This window comes from Kogia breviceps, chromosome 4, assembly GCF_026419965.1.
Source record: "Kogia breviceps isolate mKogBre1 chromosome 4, mKogBre1 haplotype 1, whole genome shotgun sequence".
Lineage (NCBI taxonomy): Eukaryota > Metazoa > Chordata > Mammalia > Artiodactyla > Physeteridae > Kogia > Kogia breviceps.
In genome coordinates this window covers 36,667,848-36,687,304 of record NC_081313.1, presented here as the reverse complement: position 1 = coordinate 36,687,304, position 19,457 = coordinate 36,667,848, and the positions used below count along the sequence as shown (strand labels likewise).

The 19,457-nt window shown below is 36.2% G+C and overlaps 1 protein-coding gene across 2 annotated transcripts in view; it reads right to left on the bottom strand.

Annotated features, from left to right (window-relative positions):
- Window positions 1-19,457, bottom strand: part of MRPS30 (mitochondrial ribosomal protein S30) — a 59,654-nt gene extending 40,197 nt beyond the window's left edge. Inside the window, exons 1-5 of one of the 2 annotated variants that reach the window (XM_059060577.2) lie at window positions 18,816-19,457; window positions 17,278-17,423; window positions 16,421-16,526; window positions 15,292-15,468; window positions 10,817-13,052 (exon numbers count right to left, since the gene is read on the bottom strand). In XM_059060577.2, coding sequence (XP_058916560.1) covers window positions 12,763-13,052; window positions 15,292-15,468; window positions 16,421-16,526; window positions 17,278-17,423; window positions 18,816-19,407 — 1,311 coding nt within the window. In that variant the 5' untranslated portion in view covers window positions 19,408-19,457 and the 3' untranslated portion in view covers window positions 10,817-12,762. Of the gene's footprint in view, window positions 1-10,816; window positions 13,053-15,291; window positions 15,469-16,420; window positions 16,527-17,277; window positions 17,424-18,815 lie in introns of those variants that run through there. The other variant, XM_067030961.1, reaches the window with a different exon arrangement.

The window sequence follows — 19,457 nt, the reverse complement described above, 5'->3', positions numbered from 1 at the left end:
CCGCCTGCCGATGCAGGAGACACGGGTTCGTGCCCTGGTCCGGGAAGATCCCACATGCCGCGGAGCAACTAAGCCTGTGAGCCATGGCCGCTAGGCCTGGGCTTCCGGAGCCTGTGCCCCGCAACGGGAGAGGCCACAACAGTGAGAGGCCCGCATACCGCAAAAAAAAAAAAAAAAAAAAAAAAAAAAAAACTTGTTTACAGGGCTTCCCTGGTGATGCACTGGTTGTGAGTCTGCCTGCCGATGCAGGGGACGTGGGTTCGTGCTCTGATCTGGGAGGATCCCACAAGCCGCTGAGCGGATAAGCCCGTGAGCCATGGCCGCTGGGCCTGTGCATCCGGAGCCTGTGCCCCACAACGGGAGAGGCCACAATGGTGAGAGGCCCGCGTATCACAAAAAATAAATAAATAAAAACAAATTAAAAAAATAAAACTTTACATTTTCAGGTAACATGAGACCTAGAATTCTCTGGCATTGTTCTTTTAAATGACATTTAAAATCCTAGTTCTGAAGGTTGCAACAAATTACACTTTACCAGAGGATAACTGTATAGATATTTTTTATTCCTTTAGGGCTTTCCAAATACACAGATCCTTCATTTTTCCCATTATGAATCACACCAAGGTGGTGAGATATGGAAATCTTGCAAAAATACTGAAAGGATATAATCATCTGCATACTTGTGAACTAATCCAACATTAAATATATTTATGCCCATATTAGCTAATCTTAAAGAATTATCATGTTCAAGTTTTTTACAATTGAAAAAATTATGATTCTTTTTCCCCCGTAAATGAATGTGAAGTTAATATTGTGGAAATTTCATGTTTAAGTATTTCTCCTTCAGTGTATAATACTGTTTCTATTCACTCACCTTTCAAAATACCCCCAAAAGACTATTCATAGAATATAGAAACTTACAGTAATTTGATGATTATGAAATAAAAACATAAAACATTTTGTCAACAAAAATGCATAGATATAAGGCAACAGTCCAAAATGTTAACAGTATAAAATTATTTTTCCCACTTCTCTGTGTTTTTCAAATTTTCTATAATGATTACATATTTCACATCGACAACAAAAATCTTATACAGATTAAAATGAAGCTAAAAAACAAAACAATATGAAAATCTGATTTTCTAAACTAAATCAAAAGCCTATCCATTCTCTACCTAAGTGGATAAAATTAATACATAGGATATTATTTGATATAAACAAAGTCATAAACCTTATTGGATGCTTCTACATAGAGATGTTAAAATATTTATCTATATGTCCCTTGGGTTGTGCATGATAAGTAACTAAACAATGTCATCGAGTTTCAAATGAATATGGGTGTTGAAGGTTGACTGATTTCATGTTAATATAGTACCTGGAATTAAGAAGTTTATTCGCCATGTTTTCCTTTTTCTTCCTAGCTTCCTGTGCATCTAGTCAAATTATGAAGAAAGTTTCTGGATTTTATTCAGGATGAATCTAGCTTGAGATCATTTTCAAACTAACATGAAACTGATAGGACCATTAAATTTATGAATTCTTAAAAAGGAGAAATACTATAATGACTTATATTATAGAGGCCTTTGCTTATCAAAGGTTACAGTAACTTGGTTTTCCAAATTACTATCTCCTCTCCAATTTTGCCAGGTGAAATTGGTATTTCAGACATATTAATGGTTTATTCTAAAGAAATTCTGTCAACATTGAAGAGTTTTTCTATTATAACTAAGCTGAACAAAGACAGAACACCTATGAGATAAACTAAAACTGGTTCTTAACCTACAGTTGTCATGTTGGGTATTTTTTGACATTTAAAGAATTTATTTATTGACATGCATGCTAATTTGAAATATATTTATAAATATCACCTCCCATGAGGTAATGGCCAATTAAAAAATAAACATCTATTTATTTTAAAAAATTGTATACTTCTCAGCAAACCTTGAAAAATCCTGTGCAGAAAGAAAATAAGCAAGGTAAAATATGTGCTATGGCTAGTAGTTTATAGACACACGTTTCTACTGATTATCCACTGGCATGTTATTAACCAACATCAAAAATATCAACTAAGGCACAAATTATGTATAGCTCATTACAAAGAGTACTACAGATGGGGTACCCACTGTCACCCAGAAGAAGAAAAAATGGGATTCCTAAATACCTAGTTTGATCCTTTAGTTCCTTCCCTTATAATAGTCTCCTTATTTCTAAGCTCCTGTATTCAATTAACATATATCCTTATTTATCCTCTCTCCACACTACTTCCATTCTTCTGGGCATGGGTAAATATCAACCCTTCTTTATTGGTAATGGCAGAGTAAAAAAATTTATGAAGACAACATTCATTATGGATATTTTATTCTGGCTTTCCAATTCAGGAATTCTCTCTTCAGTGGTATTTATAATCTTTGGTGGGCAACTTCTAAGAATCATTGGTCCCCAATGATTCACACCTCCTATTCATGACCTTGTGCAATCCCCTCCCCTTGGTTATGGACTGGACACAGTGACTTGGCCTTCTGACCAACAGTCTTGTTAGCAGACTCTCTCTATATGCTCTTTCTACTGTAAGCTGCTATAGTGGAGAGGCCCATATGGCAAGAAACTGAAGGATGTCCCTACCCAATGGCTAGTAAGGAACTGAGGACCTCAGTCCAACAACCTGCTTGCAAGCACACAAATTTGAAGCAGATCTTTCCCTAGCTGAGCCTTCAGATGACACCCTTCTCCTGACCGATTACTTTGATTGCAGCCTTGTGAGACTCTGAATCAGAGAACCTAATTAAGCCATGGCTGAACTCCAGACCCACAGGAACTGTGATAATAAATGTATGTTGTTTTAAGAGGCTAAGTCTGCAGTTATATGTTATGCAGAATAGATAACTAATACAATGTTTTGTGTTCTTAATTTTGTTTACTGTTTTGTTTTTCTAGTTCTTGAATATTTGGCTCTTTTACAAATCTGCAATGACATTTTTTATAGTTTCCAGTTCTATACTGAAATTTTCAATATTTTATTCTATCTCCTTGAACATAGTAAACATTAATTTTAAAGTCTATTTCACAGTCCAAATATTTGATGCCCCTTTGGGTCTGTTTCTATTGTCTATTGTTTCTGCTAATTTTCATCCTGACCGCCTTTCTCCTCTTGTGCCCAATTATTATATGGATATATTATATTTGAAAAAGTTTTGTAGAAATAATTTGAGACCTAGGAACCTGTTCTCTTTCTCCAAACTTGCATCTTTCAGATTCCCAGGACACTAAAAATCTCAGATCACGTTAATCTACTTTCAAAACTTCAGATTTTTCTAAGCTATCTAGTTGACTCAATTCTAAGCTATATTCTATGTGAATGGTTTACTTCTAGTTCACCTTTATACCTTGAATGTGATCCTTCAGGATCTCAAACCAAGGAATTCTACCCAAGTCCCAAACTTGGAGATGCTGTGCTATAACTTCTGTCCTTCTAATCTCACAAGACTATTTAAATTCTACTCAACCTTTCAGCCTCCTCTTCTTGGTTAACAAATTCCCCCTCCAGAGCAAAAGCAGACCCAAGACTAGGTTCACCTTTTTGGATTTCCATTTTCTTCCTGATATCAATCTGGCAATTACTCATTACCTTGTTACCTCTCTAATTGCCTTCAAGTGGATATTTGTTATATTTAGTCAGATATTATAGCAGGAAGATTGAACCAAATAATCTAGTCCACCATTTTGGGACACAGAAGTCAAAGGTTTCTTTTGTTTCTATTTTTGTTTTTTAATGGGTTACTTCACAGTCTTCTGACCAATCTGTGTTTGACCACCATTTGGGAATCTTCTCTAGTCTGAAAAGGGCTCAATCCTGTAAGAGCATCCTAGCCATTCTTCCACAACTGGGAAGGGTGATACTGTAGACAACCCAACACAGACTATAAAGGGAAACAAAATACTCCATATAGTGTCCAAATATTCTCTGGTTGCCAACTTTGGTTCTGTGAAAATAGCAAAATTTCTCCCAACTTCATGATTAATAAACTGTCAAAACATAACAAATCAGGTTTCACTTTGCCTTTCATTCAGCAAAAGAGGCAGGGAACAGAAGTTCATGTATTTTGCCAGGTAACTAATATATCTTCTTTCACTCAAAGACCAGGTTTCACTTAATTATCTCAAATGAAATTGAACTCCTCATTTGAATTCAGTTTATCATTAATGTATGTTGATAGAAAACTGAGATCCTAAAACCTGAAAAGTAATTATAAAGGTTGAATTTTACCACTAGTAATACAAGTTCTTAATGGTAATCTGGACCTCAGGGGTCATAAACTCAATGCCTTAGAGATAAAACATTTAACAGAAATTAGTGAAGCATGACAGATGATGTTGGTCAAGAGAGTAAAAATGAGGAGTGGGTGGTGTGGGGACTGGGACAAACTGGAGAGAGTATGTCCCCTCTAAAGGGACCCAGAGCAGACAAGTTCCAGAGCCTGTCTATTGTTAACACAAAAGTAGGTAAACCTAGAATCATCAAATTTTACTATTTTTCAAAAGAACTTGAAACCTAGATGTTTTAAAACATCTCTCCCTTTTAATGCTGCCAATTAAGACAAAAACCCTGCACCTCTGTGGTAAAGATGAATGACATAAACAGAACTTAGCTGCTAAATTAAATTATCCCTGATTACATTCTGGCTTTAAATCATGCCCACCTTCTTTATTAACGATTAATGATTACTGATTAACAGAGGAAACTTATTGGAATGCTTCAGAAGATCCTAATAAAGTGCTTATAACAAAAGTACTGTTAGTTTGCAAATAAAAGTCAAGTTTTACATGAACCGAAGACCCAGAGAAATACTTTCCAAGTGGCTAAATATCATGTAAACTTTCATTTTCCTAAGATCATAACAGGTTTTAGTAATTCAAACCTAGAATTAAAATGATAAAAAGTACAGGTAGCTCATTTATAACGCTATTTGGTTACATATTTCTGCAGTACATACCTCTACAGAATAAGGCCATAAGGCCATAGCAAAAATGAATATGACAATTCCCATTTTATATATATATATCACATCTAAAAACTGCTAAAGGTGTGAATATCTTTATATCAATACACAACTTTTATAAAAACATTCTGAGGGTGTTTGTTTGAATTAAAATATTAAAGCATCGTTTATAATCATTTACACAGTTATCTATTCAAAAATAAAAGATGGGGGCTTCCCTGGTGGCGCAGTGGTTAAGAATCTGCCTGCCAATACAGGGGACACGGGTTCGAGCCCTGGTCCAGGAAGATCCCACATGCCATGGAGCAACTGAGCCCGCGAGCCACAACTACTTAAGTCCACATGCCACAACTACTGAAGCCCACACACCTAAAACCCATGCTCCACAACGAGAAGCCACCGCAATGAGAAGCCTGCACACCACAAAGAAGAGTAGCCCCCGCTCGCCGCAACTAGAGAAAGCCCACATGCAGCAACAAAGACCCAACATGGCCAAAAATAAATAAATAAATAAATAAAAATTAAAAAGAATAAACAAAAATAAAAGATGGTTACTTTCTTCTGTCTTCAGCTTTCCTAACTGGTTAATATATAAGTTTTTGCTATATGTCACCGATTTAAAACTTCATTTATATTGTCCAAAAACTAAAAATGTAAAAAAAAGTGATATCCCATTTGCATGTATCAACTTGGACTTCCTATCAATTCAATTCATTTCTAGAGAACATTACTTGCATTTTAAATCCAATGGCAGTTCCTTTACATAATTTTAAAAACAAATCATCTCATAACCATAACTTTCTTTGAAAGATGCAAAAAGCCAAAAATACAATCTACACATTAAACCCCAAACTTATGTCCAAACTACTGTAAGTTTCAAAAGCCAATTTCAAGCATCAAAATTAATTACAGAAATTTCCAAAGTGAAATGCAGAATTCTATAGGATGACAAAGAACACAAAATGTAATCAAGACCTGAGACAGAATTCCTTATTTTTACATAGAGGGAAAGAAACAAAGAAATGTGATTGAGAAATGGAGCTTAATTTTGTTCTAAGGATGACATCCAGAACATTATTTAAAGCAGGCTCATTATGAGAATACTCTTAAAATTAGTCTTATAAGCTATATTTAATGAAGAGATAAGCTTATTTGGATAGTAACTAGAGCTGAATTTTAGTCTACAGTGTGTTTATTACATACCAAGACAGTGATCACGTCTGATGGAATATTATTACCTATAATTCTCACCCTTTGTGGGGTCTTACTAGTCCGATTTCTATTTTGTACCGTTATGGTTGTTTGTCTTACAAAATTTTTTTTACCAAACTTTGAACTACTAACGCCTCGCATGAGAAATTCAACCTTGTCCAATCAAATATTGGCCAATGTCAATGTTGTTCACCTGTGGGTCTTTGATTTCTATTCTCAATATTCTCTGTAGCAATTTTTTCCCTTTTATTTTCTTTCTTATTTTTTCCCGCCTCTGTCCAAAGCAACAATTTTTTCCGATTTCTGTGATAGTAAATGAGTAATTAAAAAATTATTGTGCCTTACATTTTATGTGAATTAACCGTACCTCACATTTAATTTAAGCATTATCCAAAATGTGCTAGAATTTAATATAAAATGCAATATGCAGAGCAATTAACTTGACTGGTCTATTAAAATATCTCAAGAAAACAATCTAAGGTCTTTGCATCTAATAAATAAGTTTTCAGTTTATAGGGATCAACTATTTAGAATAAGTTAAACATATGTATCATGCAACTTATGTGAATTTTACTGAACGAACTTTTCTTAAATAACAAATGTACTCAAGAAATTCTTTTCCAAATACAATTTCACAATAAAGTTGTTTATGATGGAGTACAATGTGACATAAGACGGTGGTTCCATATTGGAGTCCATTCAGGAAAGAGAACTAGCTTCTTTAAAGTGAATTTTTTATTATAAAAATAATATGTATTTTCTGGGAAACTTATGAAACTGAAAAATTAATGAAAAATCACCCTAATTTTAATCACTCAGACCTGTTCAGTTACAATGGTGATGTTAACAGTTCAGATATGAAACAAAAAATTGAAATAGAATTGCAATTCTGAATGTGCTTATAAACATATTTAAATCCATGAACCTTGGTAAGGTCATCTAAGGAAAGATGGTGGATAAAAATAAAGATGGAGTCTAGAGCAGAACCCCGAGGTTTACCAATATTTAAAGAAAGATTAGAGGAAGAACAGCAAAGGGGAATGTGAAAGAATGGTCAAAGAGATAGAAGGAAAATGGAGTATGTTTCACTGAAGGCAATAAAAGACACCACTTCAAGAATGAAGGGGTGGTCATCCATGCCAAACGTGACAAATGTACTGAGTGAAATAGTCAGAGACTGTCCAATGCTTTTACTACATGGAGGCTGATGATTGGCTGTGCTGATAAGCAGTTTCAGAGGAACCCAAGACAGACTGGAGCCATACACCTTATGAGACTCAACTAAAAAATTCCTGATTTAATGAGCTAATTAAACGGCCTTCTACAAAATAAATATATAGCAGTCAACACAACAGCTATTACAAAGCCTTTTGTGAAGCTATAAAAAATAACTGAAATTAAAAAAATTAATTCACAATTACAGAAAAATCTAGGCATGGAAATCTTCATAAAGAAAACTGTAAATTTGCTGAGATATGAAAAGTGCAAATAAATGAGATATATCTGATTTCAAACTAGAAAGACTGACTACCTTAAGTTCATTAATTCATATCTATTCAACAAACGTTGGAGTGCTTGCTTGTACGATTCTAGGCACCTGGAATGAATCAGCAAACCATACATAAAGGTCAAAGCCAGCCATCTTACCTGAGTTCAGTGGGAACATCAGTTATTGTTCACCATTAAACATAAACTGGGGGTTGACTAACATAAAACTCTTACTAAAATATACTTCTATTAATACCCATTTTTCTTTGCTTTTTTAACCAAGAGTAAGAATTTTATCAAAAGCCTTATTTTTTTCCTTTGAACTACCAATGTTAGCTATTAGCATATTTCCTAACATCAATCTGGTACTGAATTTCCATGATTAACTCTACCCTATTAGGGTGGATTTTTTAACTACTGTTGAAGTTGGTATGTGGCATTTCATTTGGAATTTCTGCATTTATATACAAATGTGCATTTAACCTGTATGTTTTTAGAGATTTTTTAAAAATTGGGATGAGTTAATAAGATGAGTTGGGTAGCACTCCAAACTTTAGTTTTGTTTCATGGAAATTTTAAAGAATTCATAGATAAACTGTACTGCTCTAGACCCTTGTCGGAAGGTATCTTAGAAATATTTTCAGTTTCTTCCATGGTCTATTTAAGCTTTCTATCTTTATCATTTTGTTTATATTTCTCAGCAGAAAATGTCCAAATTTGTTATATATAGCATTTTCCTATGTATCTAGAGACTCCACCAAGTATATTACTTCCCCTTTTCCAATTCTAAATGTTTTCTTATTTCCTCTTGATTAGATTTAATAGAATATTAACTCTTTTACTGATACGGGAGGGGCTAGGATAAAGAACCAGTTATGCATCTACTTGTCAAGTCTGCTTTCTCTTCCAATTCAGTCTTCTACATTTATATTTTCTTCTTCTGATTTTTAGTTTGTTTTTTTAAATTCTTCTAGCAAATACAGATTTTATTTTCTTACTTTACATAAACACGTAACATTATAAATTCGCCACTAAGTATACTAGTAAACAGGCATCAAATAAAATGTAAGACTGCAAAAAGCAAGATATGATGCTCTTCCAGAGTTCTGAGATTAGTGAAAATTTCTCTGAACTTCATGTTTTATCTTTTAAAATACATATGGCTTTTCCCATTCTACTCCATGTGTTTTAACACAAAACCAAAAAGTATTAAAGCAAAGTTAGTTGACAACTGCAAAAGGAAGAGATTATGTTTATTCAGTGATTCTCTCCTACAGCACCTTCATGCATCCTTAGGAGTAAATGTATTCAGAATAACTGTGACTATATCCCACTAGCTTTTATAGGCAGGATTTGTATTTTAGTCTAAAGTTTTACTTACACCAATACAATGCGTTCCTGCTCAAAGCATAGGAAAGGAAGAACTGTCCAGATCATATAAAAATACATCTGACAAAAGTGAAAAGGCAAGCAAGATAACTAGCTCTCACTTTTAGATTGTGATATAGCTCTGGGAGTGTCTGATTTTTATATTGAAAATTCTGTCCAGGCAATAACCATTGATGAATATACTTTTATTTTCAAATAATTAGGTATTCCTGGTTTAAAACTATACTAACAATTTCTGGGTATACTGCGGTGTGTATAGAGTTCACGACCTATATGATTCCCACTTTTAAGAATTTCCTGACACTTTCTGTGGTCTAATAAATGATCTTGTATACATGTTCTATCACATTTTAAAAGATCTATTCTGTTTGTAAGATACCAAATTTTATTAAGTCACCTTTACTCATTATTCCTCATTTTTAGTTACTCCAACTTCTCAAGACTAAGATTAACATTTCGTACACTGATTACAGTTTATAACATAAAATGACCTTTCTAACACTAGATTTCTCTTCTTGCCTTGAATTGTTTGAAATTATAGGTACTAACCCTGCTTTATGCTTACTTTTGCCTGAAACGACTTTGTGTACTCATTACATTTATTCATTTTGATTCCTCCATTCATTGGTTCCTCTATTAAATCATGTGCTAATCAACTGCAATACATTTTTGATGAATTGGTAAGAGACTTGGGTGTTCTAACATTTTTTTTCAATCGTCCTAACCTATCTTTATCTTGACTAATTTAGATTTCTTCTGATATAATGTTTCCCCCAGAAGTCTAAACATTGCTACACTGTTTCCTAATGTTCAGTGTTATATGTAGATGGGACACCAATTAGATTTTGTTTCTTAGTAAATAATTTTTTTCTCGAAGTGCTTTTAGACTACACCCTACTTGGGTAAAGCAAGTTACCGCCTACTTCCAAGGTAAATCTTGAACTTTTCACCTTCATTCACAGATCTATCCACTTACTCTCCTGTTCTTAGAAAATGCCATCTATCAAGAACCAATTCAAATGCTACTTACTCCAAGGCACATTCCTATGATTCATATCAGTCAGTATTAACATTTCCTTTATCTAAATTTATACCACTGATACACTGCTGTAGCACTGACTACATCTATAGTGTATTACTGGGGAATATCTACCATAGGCTCTGGAGTCAGATCACCTGGGCTCAAATTCTAATCCTGCCACTTTCTAGCTGTGTGACCTGCAATAAGCTGTTGGGCTCTCTGTGCCTGTTAACTTACCAACAAAATGAGAATAACAGTCCCTAGCTCACAAAATGGATGTGATAATTAAGTGAGCTAACATCGGTAAAATATCTAGACCATGCTCTAGAATATAGTAAGTGCTCTGTGAAGTCCTGTACGTACATGTCACACGTCTGACATGTACGTACAGGTGTGTATGTGTGACGTGTGTGTTGTCCACCATTGGTAATGAGAAAAATTGTTGTGAAACAATGAAACAGGTGCTACCATAGAGGAAGAAGTATTCAAAGGATGGGACAATCAATTACAATCTGTTTAGGAAAAGAAAAGTATTTCAACTGAACCCTTGATATTTAAATTACATAATATTTTTAAAGCACTTTCATATACACTAGCTCACTTCATCCTTAGACAAGTTTGTGAAATTATTTTGTTTTATGGAGGCAGATATCAAGGTTGGTAACTCAAATTGCCCAAGGTTCAATTAGTTAGAAAGTGAGAGCGAAGATTAAGAGATATCATTTTATTTGGAGCTTGATATGGTTGTTCCCTCTATACCTGCATTTTTCTATGAAGGATGAATGAGAATGCAACAGACAGGTTGGAATAAACAGGACCAGGGATAGAAAACAGTATTCCAAGCTTTGGAAACAGCTTAAATAAAATAATGGTGGAGTGCAATTACATGGTATTCTGCAAAAAAATGAAAGTAAAGATGGAACACTTAGCACAATGCCTTGCAAAGGAGGCACTTGCCTGAATTACAACTTTCAAATAATACTCCTTCAGTTAAGCAATCATTTGTAGTAAATAATCCCTTCTAGCTGAGGCATCTATTCCATATAACTGTGACCTCTGTTTTGAAAGAGCAGGAGGAAGGGAGGGAAGGAAGAAGGAAGAAAGAAAAAACAGCATTTGTCATTAACTACAGTAAATAATAGATTATTTTAGATATCTACAACAGGAGGTTATATAAAATCGTAAGCGTTAGCATGGTTATACAAAGGTAATTAGGGGAATTGCCTGGTGGTCCGGTGCTTCCACTGCAGGGGGCACAGGTTCGATCCCTGGTCAGGGAATTAAAATCCCTCATGCCGCACAGCACGGCCAAAAAACAACAACAAAGGTAATTATTTTTTCTCACTAAAAATAGTTTGAATGAACCTTAATTCTCAACAAAGATTAACAATTTTACCGACAATTGATTTTGAAACATAGCAAACCTACTTTCCCAATCTTTGGGATACAACAAATGAAACTAGCAGAAATATATTAATGTTACTTCTAAGCTCTAAGGAACCTAAGCTGCATATAATTCATCAGTTATATTATTAATCATCTGTGAAAATTTATTAAAGTCACTTTAACTCCTCTGTGCCAGTTTCCTATATGTGCAAAATACTGTTCATGTTTTGAAGGGGTTTGTGTAGGGTTTTGAAACTCTATATGATATTATCATGAAAAATTAAAAAGAAAAAATGTAACAAAACATCTAAATATTCTCAAGCACTTTATTGTCTTTATATTACTTTTAAAACCATAGAAAACTAAGCAGGTCCTGCAGGGCCTTCCAGGGTATAGAACCCCCATATGCCCTGCCTCTTGTTTGTAGAAAAGCTTTAGCCTCCAAGGCCTTCCCTGAGTTCCAAACAGCAAATTTAGTCAGAGAAATGAGACAATGCAGAAACAAAGGAAAATAGTCAAGCAAGACAAAATAATAGTTTAGCCATAAAACAAAGTCAAAAGGCCTTTAGTTCCTCCTTGAGAGCTATAGATAATATTCTGAGCTATATCCTTCAGTTGTTTTATAGATACTAAAATTCTCACCAGGTAGAAAAAGTTAACTACATGCTGACCACAAGCACATACACCACAGCCAGGTTGGAACCAGAAGGTTGATTCATGTTGACTCCCAAAATACCACCTGGTTATCTCATTACCAACCAGTCAGAAGACTGTCCACCAGCTTATCAGGCACCCTGCTTCCCCCTTCCCTAGCATAAAAGAAACCAGAATTCTACCCTGAATAAAAATAATTATTTAGGATGTTAGTCCGCCATCTTGGCTCACTGGCTTTCCAAATAACGTCATTTTTCCTTGCACCAACACCGGGTCTCTCAAATTACTGGCCTGTCATGCAGTGAGTGGTATGCAGCAAGTAGTACGAGCTTACACACACAATTAATACCAGGTATTGATGATTGCTCAATTAGTCTCATCAGTTAGTCACATATAAGTAAAATTATTTTTAATCGACATACTATATCTAAAATTAAATCATTTAGTGATGCATTTTGAGCCAAATGAAAGGTCTAATCAGAGGTTAACATAAGAAATATTTGTCTCAGAATCAGTACATTTAATATTTGACAGAAGTCTCATTATCAAAATTCCTTTTATTGTTCCATCAGTGAAATTTAAGTATTCTCAAAGTCTCAAATCAAGAGTTTTTTCTTAGTTTACCAACAGCTGTGATTTGTCTTCTTTTGGTCCATTCAGTAGGAAGTGAACTATCTGAAGTAAGACATCATCATTAAAACCTTTCACACTATTATCTTCGATTTTTTCATAAAGAGGCTTACTTTGTGTCCCCCAACATATGTTTTTACGAGGATTATTTTGATCAGCTTGTGCAGTCAGTGCCAAAGTGTTTAACTGGTAGCAGAAAAAGGAGAAGTATTTTCCATCTGTGATCACACCCTGAGAGACAAAAGGTCGAGTAACGTCTGCTTCACTCCAGAATCCTGTAGAAGAAGTTATGCTGAAACTTACATACAGAATATATTTTACCAAAACAAAACACACACATTAGAGGATATAAAATACCTCCTAAAACCTATATATTTTACCTACCAAATTCCTAAAGATCTCAAAGTTTTCCCTATCTTCTCCATTCTAATTCTATATTCCATTTCTGCATCAAGAACTATTTCCTTCCTTCTACTATCCCCAAAGTTCATGATACACCTTTTCAACAATGTTGGACTTCATCATCAGCTTTCAACCTTAACTCAAGTCATCTAAGAAGAGCAGCAAGCGCTATCTATGCAGATCTCTCCTACATCTGGTACTAAGCACATGATTACTCACAACCTCAAATATGTTCAAATTTTCCTTATACCAGCAGCATCTAACACCCAAAAACCATTACGGCCATTTACTTCCCCAAATTTACCAAAAAAACGCCTTTCAGAAAAAAACTTGACTTTCTAAGAACTTCAACCATGTAGTTATTAGATGAATTCTGTGTCTTAATTTATAATTCAAAGTTGATTTTATGAGTTGCTTTTGCCTAGTGTATTTTACGTCATCATAAGGTTCCAGGATCTCTTGATACCTTTACTACTCAAGTTTTCTGGCTGCTTCTTGTTCCAGGCTGACTGGCTTTAATACTTTTAAATCCAACTGCCAGGGCCAAGGAGTAACTTATAAATTTTGCCACACATATTTTATATCCGCTTTAATGAAGACAGCCAATAAATAGTATTGTTAAAATATAGAATTATACTGTGAAAAGAAGTACTTTATCTTTTATGAATAAACAATGCCATTCTAGTATCTTCAAGAAAGTTTCCTTCTACTTTTTCTGATTCTGTCTACTCCTATTCCTACTTTATCCATTATTTCTATTACAAAAACGCAAGTCAACAATTGTGAGTGTAAGGTTAAAATATACATACATATATATATATATATATATATATATATATATATATATATATATATATATATATAAAGGGAAAAGGTGAGACTGGCAGCAATTAAATCTGTATTAAAATTCCTCACGGATGCTTATATAGGAGTAATCTAGGTATTTATTGTATTGTAACAAAATCCAAATGCTTCACAGTGGGCTGGCTCTAAAGTCCTCCATGGCATGCCTCCAGCTTCCTCTCTCTCACCCACTATCGTTTTCTATTCTCCCCCTCTTCTTCATCAGCCTTCATGTTGTTCCTTCAACACTTCAAGTCCATTCCTAGCTCAGTTACTTGCCATTCCTTTTGCCTAGAAGTGTCCTTCCCCCAGGTTTGTGCAAAGGCAGCTCCTCACCATTCAGGTCTCTGTTCAGATGTCATTTTTTTAGAGACCTCCCCTGAATTAACTCTGTTTAAACAGATTCTGCCCCACGCCTCATTTATACCTGCAACCTATGAATCATTCTACCCTTCATCTAGTATAGTCTCTCCAGAGTAACACCACTAGCTAAAAATACTACATGTTTATTCTCTTTTACTCTCCTTACTATAACATAAGCTCCAGGAGAGCAGGATCTGTCTCTCTCACTCAACACTTTATCTCCAAGGCCAACAGCACCTGGTATGTAAAAACCATAAGCTATTAACTGAATGAACAGTCTCCTAACTCACACCCTAGATACGGCCTTCAAAGAAGTTATACATCATAACTGTGATTTAATCTAAAATTTAATCCATGAAAGCATTTCATTTTCTAGTTTCAGAAAGCTGCTGTCATCTACAGAGCTGACTCAGTTAGGTGGTCTTTTTTTTTATGGTACACGGGCCTCTCACTGTTGTGGCCTCTCCCGTTGCAGAGCACAGGCTCCGGACACGCAGGCTCAGGGGCCATGGCTCATGGGCTCAGCCGCTCCGCGGCATGTGGGATCTTCCCGGACCGGGGCACGAACCCGTGTCCCCTGCATCGGCAGGCTGATTCTCAACCACTGCACCACCAGGGAAGCCCAGTTAGGTGGTCTCTGAATTGCTTGAGAATATCATCAGAAAAAAAATACATTCACACAAAAACGGTCAAAGTAAAAGATCAGTGTAGCTACCAAAGTGCCACTTACCAACTACAAATGTAAAATATTTAATTATGGACTTTAAAACAACTGCATTTTGTGCCAATGCAAAAGTTTTCAAAATGTGAAGATTCAGCCTACATTTTAACCCAAAGAAAACAATTTGATCTATTAAATTCTTAAAATGTCTTCCAATAACTATAATGCCATAAAACTAGTTTTACCTTGATACATAGCCTGTGCTCCGGTCCAAGCAAAAAGGCTTGCAATAGCATTAGCTCTAAAAACAACTTCTATCTGATCGGCACAGTTTTGTTTCAAAAGCCTTTCCCTTTTTAATTTGTCAGGTAGCAGATGAAACTGGGTATGTCCATAACAGTGTGGATCTGCTGTCTTTGTGCCTGAAGATCAAAATAAAAACATTTCACATGAAATACACAAGTAGAATATCAGTATTTGCTTCAAGGCAATCTGTCTCCTCTCATTATGTGATCAGCATTCAAAACACACAAACGGAAAGCTTGGTTTACTTATTTATTTTATTGATTATAATAAATTTCACCTGAAAGTACAACCTGCTAGCTATCATCAGCTCACTATGACATAGGATAAGTCAAAAGAATATATGTAAAATTTATTTAAAATTCCCTATTATTTCAGTTTTCTCAAACTCCTCGGTCATCATTAGGAGCTTTGTTATTCTGCTGGTCATAATCACCAAAGGATACAAACGCTTCATGACTTTAAAAACTTCCTTTCTAATGCAGACATTCTTGGTTTTAGTGGTAAAGTCTTTTCAACCAAAAGTTCCCCAAAATTCACTCTCTAAGACCACAGCAACTGAGAAGGGACTGATAAAACAGTTCTGGAGGACCAGCAGAAAGCTGCTCTCTGAAAAATCTTCCTCAATCAGCTAGGAATTAATAAAGAAAAAAAAGCCAACGTATAAGCTGCATGAGCACAGAGATGAGGTTTTATTAATTTTTATATCCCTGATGGTTATCAGTGTATGGCACAAATGGGAGGCTTCTGTTTAAAAAAAGCCAATCACTACCTCAAATCCAGTGCTTACCTGTTTACTTTTGAAAAAACACAAATTACTTTTCTATATAAATAATAAATCAACAAAGCCTAATAAACATAACTATTTGTTAAATGCTGTTAATTCAGTAGAAACAAGTAATATTTAAAATGGCAAGCTGAAAGAATATTGTCCTTCCAATTTTCATGCAAACTGCACCCTGAGATGAATTACATTGCTTAGAGACTATCTGAACCTCTTGGTCATCAATAATTAATTATGCAAATTTGCAAAGGACACTTTGAACTCATTTATTAAAAGAGGAAACTTACCAATAAATATGGTATTTTCATATTGCCGTTTGAATAATGGAAGTCTGTCTGGCTTACAATTCATAACAGGGACTTCTACAGGTACAGAATAATCCAGCGGAACAAACTTAAAGAAAAAGTCATATGTGAATTCACAGCAACACTAGCATGTTTTAGTCACATTCTTAATAGATTTAAAAATCTTAAAAATGAGATGATTTTACACTACTATCTAGTGATGGGCCAAATCCAGCCAGCCACCTGTTTTTCCAAATAAAGTTTTATTGGAACACAGTCATGCAAATTCATTTACCTATGGTACACAGCTGCTGTTACATGATAGGAACTGAGAATACAACAGAGACTTATGGCCCCCAAAGCCTAAAATATTTACTATCTGGACCTCTTGAGAAGAAATGTGCCAACCTCTGAAATGGACACACAGATGACACTCAAAACACACTTGTTTTCTCCAAAAGAAGTGTATACACGTAAGATGACCAGCTTATAGCTGTAAAAATGCCTTGATTTATAATTAGGTAGGGTAGTTTACCGTAAATTACAATCATAAACTATTATCAGTATTTTCATATTAAGGAAAAGATTTGTATGGTCCTAAAAACTGAGGACTTAACCCCACTTAAAACGATTATTTGACCTCTGCAAAATATATATACTATAGCAAGTTAAAAAGCTGAAAAAATATATATATACTATAGCAAGTTAAAAAGCTGAAAAAGAATTTCAGCTGAGATATAGTCCAAATACACTTGAAAGAAAAGGGTTCTATCCAAAACTTTTATCCTACGTAGCCCGTTACCTAGCCTGCTATGACACTTCCTCAACTGTCAACAGAAACATATGCAATAAATCCTTACCTCGGGTAGTTGTTTGGATATTCGAATCTGGTTGTGTGGTTTATCATTTATTTGGTATCTCAAAGCATCAACTCGACCTTTCCGATGACCACGAGGAATAATTTCTTCACCACGCAACCAGTAAAAGTGAACTGGGCGTTTACAATCTATCAAACGATATTCAAAACATTTTTATCTGATAATTTAGATGGGTTTAGTTATTGTAAGAACACCAAACTCAGCAATACAGAACTCAAGAATGACTGTGCTAGCTGAAAGTACATCAAAAATTACTCTTTGATGTAAGATAGAGTCTGGATTATGTAATAATTTAACTTAAACAATCACTACTTTAATATAACGCTCAAACCTTTACTGTCTACTTGTGCCACACTACACTAAGCATTGTAACCAAAGAGGTTTCTCAGTTAATAATAAACATAAAGTAAGACCAACAGCAGCATCACTCAACAGAAAATAAAAAGTTTATTAAGAGTCAGAGCTGTCTTATGAATTACTAATTCAATCTTCACAATAACTCTCAAAGGTATGTATAGTGTTATCATCTCCATTACATAGAAGAGGAACCTGGGTTTTGAGGAGACTGTCAACTTTCCCAGGCCATTAATCATGAGCAAAGTCTGTGACGCTTCTCTCAAGACCACTTCATTCCCAACTGGGAGGGAAGAAATAAGAACACTGAAGACTCAGTTGAGCACACACCTACAGTCACAGAAACGTTAATTCAATAGATATTTATTAAGATACCTACTGGCAGATATAAAATGATGATGAACACGTCAGAAACACTGATTTTTAAAACTGTCTATCCCTTAATTATTTTTCATGCTTGCATGTAACAGTAAAACAGAAGTTGCTGATTGTTCACTGGGAACCCAGAATGGCTGGGTTTGAAGCCCGTCCTCCAAATCTACCAGCTGTAGGCTCTTTAACTAGATACATTTTACATTTCTGTGCCTTGGATTTGTTTGTTTTTTCATTTATAAAACAATGCTGCCTACTGTAGTTACTGTAAGGATTAAATTTGGCACGTATAAAATTTAGAACAGGGCCAGGCACATAGAGAGTACCGAACATACGTTAGGTATTTTAATCAATATCGCCTTTAATCTTAACAGTTCTATCTATGACCAAGTAGTACTATTATCGTATTCTCATCTTGAAAATGAGAAAAACTAGGCCAAAATAGGTTTATAAACTAACATAAGGTCAGTAACTTTTTTGATGGAAGAGCTAAAAGGCAACCCCAGGCCTGTCCCGCTCTCCAGGAGCCCCTTCTCTTAACCAACACTTGTCTGGACCTTCACAAAGCAGAGAGTCCTGGAGGGCTTAGGCTACTTAGCCTAGGGTTGTACAGTGAGTAGGTGGCAGCAGAGGCACGAGAACCCAGTCTCCGGACGCTCTCGCCAGCCAGGAGCGAAAGGACTGGGGAAAAAAACTGGCCAAGCAGAAAGAAAGGAAGAGGGGGCAAATTTGGCGCAGAGAGGTCCCCTACCACCCCCACCTCCCCCGCCCGAAGTGGCGGGCCCGAGGCTCACCGAGGGCGGCGGCAGCCAGGGCCGGATTGAGAGCGCTGAGCAGGCCCGTGAGGGAGGCAACCAGCTGGTCCAAGAAAGGCGAGGCGATGGCCTCACGTTCCAGGTAGAGAGGCACACGCTTCTTGCGCCGCAGAAAGAAGTGCTCCTGCAGTAGGCAATCACAGGCGGCGGAGCGCAGGGCCGCTACGTCCAGAGCCGGCGCAGGCTCGGTATCGGGCTTGGCAGGCGGCGGCGGCGGCAGGCCCGACAGGAACACGGTCTTGGTAAAGCTCTGGTACCAGCGGTCGGCGTTCAGGGCGAAGGTCTGCGGGTAAACTACGTACTTCATGAACTGCATCTTGGTGAGTATTCGTAGCTTCTCGTCCACCGACTTGGCCGCGTGCACCGTGGCCTGCCATCGCTCCACTCGCCGCTGCCGTGCCGCCTTGCTGTCGGCAGTCAGAGAGGCTACGACCGGCGGGTAGCGCGCGACTGGGGCCACCGCGACATCTGGGCCGGTCACTTCGGGAGCCGTGACGGCGGCCTCGGCCGCGGTGTGCAGTGACAGACCTGGGCCACGGAGCACAAACCTCCAACACCTGGCCGCCGCCATGTTTGCTGGGGTTCCTGACCCATAGGTCAACTTCAGCAATTGTCCCCGCC